Source organism: Salmo salar, chromosome ssa13, assembly GCF_905237065.1.
Source record: "Salmo salar chromosome ssa13, Ssal_v3.1, whole genome shotgun sequence".
Lineage (NCBI taxonomy): Eukaryota > Metazoa > Chordata > Actinopteri > Salmoniformes > Salmonidae > Salmo > Salmo salar.
Window position 1 is genome coordinate 19,387,026 of NC_059454.1, and position 6,000 is coordinate 19,393,025.

At 43.8% G+C, this 6,000-nt stretch overlaps 1 protein-coding gene across 5 annotated transcripts in view; it reads left to right on the forward strand.

Moving 5' to 3' along the window:
- The window catches only part of uckl1b (uridine-cytidine kinase 1-like 1b), a 58,553-nt gene that overhangs the window by 34,719 nt on the left and 17,834 nt on the right, over positions 1-6,000 (forward strand). For all 5 annotated transcript variants that reach the window (XR_006758502.1, XM_014134724.2, XM_014134720.2 and 2 more), the window contains exons 4-5: positions 2,923-3,093; positions 4,994-5,065. Coding sequence is in view for 4 of the 5 variants with exons in the window: in XM_014134724.2 (XP_013990199.1) it covers positions 2,923-3,093; positions 4,994-5,065 (243 nt within the window). In the remaining variant the exon portion in view is untranslated. The remainder of the gene's footprint in view (positions 1-2,922; positions 3,094-4,993; positions 5,066-6,000) is intronic.

Consider the following 6,000-nt stretch of genomic DNA (forward strand, 5'->3'; position numbering starts at 1 on the left):
CAGTAAGGTCTACACCTGTTGTATTCAGCATTTCACAGTAAGGTCTACACCTGTTGTATTCAGCATTTCACAGTAAGGTATACACCTGTTGTATTCAGCATTTCACAGTAAGGTCTACACCTGTTGTATTCAGCGCATGTGACAAATACGCTTTCATTTGACAATAACAACACAATAACAACATATTTAACAGCACAATAACAGCACAATAGCAACATAATAACAACCCAATAACAACCCAATAACAGCACAACAGCACTCATGCACTGTACAGCTTCCCTCTCACTCCCCTCAAAATCTGAATGAGATCTGGAGATGGTTTTCTACAGTGTTTTAATACCACGTAATCCCATTCTCTCTCTATCTCGCTCTACTTCCCCTCTCTATCTCTCAAACCTCAGTGACCAGGCTTTTGAAGAGATGGAAAGATCCCCGAGGGGATAAGGGGGTAGATGTAAAATGAGAGGGATGAGAGAGGGGGAAAAGAAGCAACATTTGGGTGAGCGAGGGTGTGGACAAGAGGAGAACGATATTTGCCAACCAACCATCATTAAAAGAGTCATCAGCTTCCCCTTACTGTGTTATGTAACAGAGTGACAGCCTGACTTTACTGGAACTCTACTAGCTTTGCTGTAGGTCACCAGCTTTACTGCAGCTCTACTAGCTTTACTGTAGGTCACCAGCTTTACTACAGCTCTACTAGCTTTACTGTAGGACACCAGCTTTACTGCAGCTCTGTTAGCTTTACTGTAGGTCACCAGCTTTACTACAGCTCTACTAGCTTTACTGTAGGACACCAGCTTTACTGCAGCTCTACTAGCTTTACTGGAGGTCACCAGCTTTACTGCAGCTCTGTTAGCTTTACTGTAGGACACCAGCTTTACTGCAGCTCTATTAGCTTTACTGTAGGTCCCCAGCTTTACTGCAGCTCTGCTAGCTTTACTGTAGGACACCAGCTTTACTGCAGCTCTATTAGCTTTACTGTAGGTCCCCAGCTTTACTGCAGCTCTACTAGCTATACTGTAGGTCACCAGCTTTACTGCAGCTCTACTAGCTTTACTGTAGGTCACCAGCTTTACTGCAGCTCTACTAGCTTTACTGTAGGTCACCAGCTTTACTGGAGCTCTACTAGCTTTACTGTAGATCACCAGCTTTACTGCAGCTCTACTAGCTTTACTGTAGGTCACCAGCTTTACTGCAGCTCTACCAGCTTTACTGTACATCACCAGCTTTACTGCAGCTCTACCAGCTTTACTGTAGATCACCAGCTTTACTGCAGCTCTACCAGCTTTACTGTAGGTCACCAGCTTTACTGTAGATCACCAGCTTTACTGCAGCTCTACCAGCTTTATTGTATGTCACCAGCTATACAGTAGATCACCAGCTTTACTGCAGCTCTACCAGCTTTACTGTAGGTCACCAGCTTTACTGTAGATCACCAGCTTACTGCAGCTCTACCAGCTTTACTGTAGATCACCAGCTTTACTGCAGCTCTACCAGCTTTACTGTAGGTCACCAGCTTTACTGTAGATCACCAGCTTTACTGCAGCTCTACCAGCTTTATTGTATGTCACCAGCTATACAGTAGATCACCAGCTTTACTGCAGCTCTACCAGCTTTACTGTAGGTCACCAGCTTTACTGTAGATCACCAGCTTACTGCAGCTCTAACAGCTTTACTGTAGGTCACCAGCTTTACTGCCGCTCTACCAGCTTTACTGCAGATCACCAGCTTTACTGTAGATCACCAGCTTTACTGCAGCTCTACCAGCTTTACTGTAGGTCACCAGCTTTACTGTAGATCACCAGCTTTACTGCAGCTCTACCAGCTTTACTGTAGGTCACCAGCTTTACTGTAGATCACCAGCTTTACTGCAGCTCTACCAGCTTTACTGTAGGTCACCAGCTTTACTGTAGATCACCAGCTTTACTGCAGCTCTACTAGCTTTACTGTAGGTCACCAGCTTTACTGCCGCTCTACCAGCTTTACTGTAGGTCACCAGCTTTACTGCAGCTCTACCAGCTTTATTGTAGATCACCAGCTTTACTGCAGCTCTACTAGCTTTACTGCAGATCATCAGCTTTACTGCAGCTCTACCAGCTTTACTGTACATCACCAGCTTTACTGCAGCTCTACCAGCTTTACTGTAGGTCACCAGCTTTACCAGCCACCTTTGGATCTTCACTAATGCCACTTTAAGATACCAAATACCAGTTGTGAGTTAACAACCAAACACCATTTCCATGTAGAACATCAGCAGCAGTGGTAGTTGCCATTCATCACAGATCTAGGTGCAGTTTACCCTAACCCAAATCTTAACCTTAATCATTAGCGAGATTTAAAAAAGTACTGACCAAGTAACAGTTATCTGGGGAAACATATAACTCCTGCTCACTCCCATATGAATGGATATCCACTCTGAGATATCACGCCTCTCATTCTGGCTTCCCAGACCCATCTTGGCTCTGGAGTAGCACTGGAGTGGCTGTATTTCTATGACACTGTTACTTATAAAGTGCTTATGATTGAACCACGAGAGGAGGGGGTAGGAGAGTTCCAAATACCAGGGATCGAATTTGAAAGGGCTGGCTACGGTCCAGTGCAATGTGCATGCACTTGCACACACACACACACACACACACACACACACACACACACACACACACACACACACACACACACACACCTTCTGGCAAGTCCTCACAGAAGGGACACAGCATTCCCGTCTCGCCTAAATTTAGTCAAGCTTAGTTGAGAGGCACTCCAGTAGGGTGAGTGTGTGCACATGAACGTCCACGTGCACATGCCTGCGTAACTGTGTTATCTTCATGCATCATCCACTGATTTTTCAAGGAGGTCTTTCTGCTTGCGAAACGGCCATGATTTAACGTTATTTTAATGTTCATCCAATGTTGTGTGCAGGTTCTGACTCCTGAGCAGCAGGTCACGGCAGCCAGTAATGACTACAACTTTGACCACCCGGATGCCTTTGACTTTGGCCTGCTGGCACACACACTGAGGAAACTCAAACTGGGCAAGAGTGTGAAGATCCCTGTGTATGACTTCACCACACACGGACGCCAGAAGGACTGGGTGAGGACACACAAACACACACAGAAATGCCTCCCCCCCACATTGCAGTGTAATCTTGGTCTAGATATTGGGGTAGGGTTATTGCAGTGTAATCTTGGTCTAGATATTGGGGTAGGGTTATTGCAGTGTAATATTGGTCTAGATATTGTGGTAGGGTTATTGCAGTGTAATATTGGTCTAGATATTGGGGTAGGGTTATTGCAGTGTAATCTTGGTCTAGATATTGGGGTAGGGTTATTGCAGTGTAATCTTGGTCTAGATATTAGGGTAGGGTTATTGCAGTGTATTCTTGGTCTAGATATTGGGGTAGGGTTATTGCAGTGTAATATTGGTCTAGATATTGGGGTAGGGTTATTGCAGTGTAATATTGGTCTAGATATTGTGGTAGGGTTATTGCAGTGTAATCTTGGTCTAGATATTGGGGTAGGGTTATTGCAGTGTAATATTGGTCTAGATATTGGGGTAGGGTTATTGCAGTGTAATCTTGGTCTAGATATTGGGGTAGGGTTATTGCAGTGTAATATTGGTCTAGATATTGGGGTAGGGTTATTGCAGTGTAATATTGGTCTAGATATTGGGGTAGGGTTATTGCAGTGTAATCTTGGTCTAGATATTGGGGTAGGGTTATTGCAGTGTAATATTGGTCTAGATATTGGGGTAGGGTTATTGCAGTGTAATATTGGTCTAGATATTGGGGTAGGGTTATTGCAGTGTAATATTGGTCTAGATATTGGGGTAGGGTTATTGCAGTGTAATATTGGTCTAGATATTTGGGTAGGGTTATTGCAGTGTAATCTTGGTCTAGATATTGGGGTAGGGTTATTGCAGTGTAATATTGGTCTAGATATTGGGGTAGGGTTATTGCAGTGTAATATTGGTCTAGATATTGGGGTAGGGTTATTGCAGTGTAATCTTGGTCTAGATATTGGGGTAGGGTTATTGCAGTGTAATATTGGTCTAGATATTGGGGTAGGGTTATTGCAGTGTAATATTGGTCTAGATATTTGGGTAGGGTTATTGCAGTGTATTCTTAGTCTAGATATTGGGGTAGGGTTATTGCAGTGTAATATTGGTCTAGATATTGGGGTAGGGTTATTGCAGTGTAATCTTGGTCTAGATATTGGGGTAGGGTTATTGCAGTGTAATCTTGGTCTAGATATTGGGGTAGGGTTATTGCAGTGTAATCTTGGTCTAGATATTGGGGTAGGGTTATTGCAGTGTAATATTGGTCTAGATATTGGGGTAGGGTTATTGCAGTGTAATCTTGGTCTAGATATTGGGGTAGGGTTATTGCAGTGTAATCTTGGTCTAGATATTGGGGTAGGGTTATTGCAGTGTAATATTGGTCTAGATATTGGGGTAGGGTTATTGCAGTGTAATATTGGTCTAGATATTAGGGTAGGGTTATTGCAGTGTAATATTGGTCTAGATATTGGGGTAGGGTTATTGCAGTGTAATCTTGGTCTAGATATTGGGGTAGGGTTATTGCAGTGTAATCTTGGTCTAGATATTGGGGTAGGGTTATTGCAGTGTAATATTGGTCTACATTGCTCAACATCTGGAGTTATGGAGTCACTTTATGACCTTAAGTTGCAAATCCATCCCAGATGCAAAGCGGCAGCCATTCATGTTTGTCTTGTCATGTTTTATAGTTATCCCCTAACTATGAGACGGTTTGCCCTGTTAACAACTAGCATGGGGAAGATAGAGAGCTGAAACTCAGTCACGTTTTACTAATCAGCATTACCAGACATAAACAGCACAGGAACCTATTCTGACAGCACAGAAGTGTGGACTTGTTACCAAAAACACCACAGACATTTTTGTGGCGTCTATACACTACACTTCTGGAAGTGTCAAAATCATACTAAACCCACAGCGTGTCTTTCATCCCTCTCAGAAAACAGTATATGGAGCCAGTGTTATCATCTTTGAGGGAATCATGGCCTTTGCGGATAAAGAACTGTTACAGGTAAGACTCAAATGTCCCTGTACATTGGCAGTGTGTGTTTCTCATGGTTTGTGTATGTGTGTGTCGTCTCGTGTGTGCGTGTGTGTGTTTTTCTTTATCATGGTGTGTGTGTGTTTGGCATGGTGTGTGTGTGTTTGGCATGGTGTGTGTGTTTGGCTTGGTGTGTGTTTGTCATAGTGTGTGTGTGTGTGTGTGTGTGTGTGTGTGTGTGTGTGTGTGTGTGTGTGTGTGTGTGTGTGTGTGTGTGTGTGTGTGTGTGTTTCTCATGGTGTGTGTGCGTGTGTTTGGCATGGTGTGTGTGTGTGTGTTTGGCTTGGTGCATGTTTGTCATAGTGTGTGTGTGTTTGTCATAGTGTGTGTGTGTTTGTCATAGTGTGTGTGTGTTTGTCATGGTGTGTGTGTGTTTCTCATGGTGTGTGTGTGTGTGTGTGTGTGTGTGTGTGTGTGTGTGTGTGTGTGTGTGTGTGTGTGTGTGTGTGTGTGTGTGTGTGTTTCTCATGGTGTGTGTGTGTGTGTGTGTTTCTCATGGTGTATGTGTGTGTTTCTCATGGTGTGTGTGTGTGTGTGTGTGTGTGTGTGTGTGTGTGTGTGTGTGTGTGTGTGTGTGTGTGTGTGTGTGTGTTTCTCATGGTGTGTGTGTGTGTGTTTCTCATAGTGTGTGTGTGTGTGTTTCTCATAGTGTGTGTGTGTGTGTGTGTGTGTGTGTGTGTGTGTGTGTGTGTGTGTGTGTGTGTGTGTGTGTGTGTTTCTCATGGTGTGTGTGTGTGTGTTTCTCATGTTGTGTGTGTGTGTGTGTGTTTCTCATAGTGTGTGTGTGTTTCTCATGGTGTGTGTGTGTTTCTCATGGTGTGTGTGTGTTTGTCATGGTGTGTGTGTGTGTGTTTCTCATGGTGTGTGTGTGTGTGTTTCTCATGGCGTGTGTGTGTGTTTCTCAT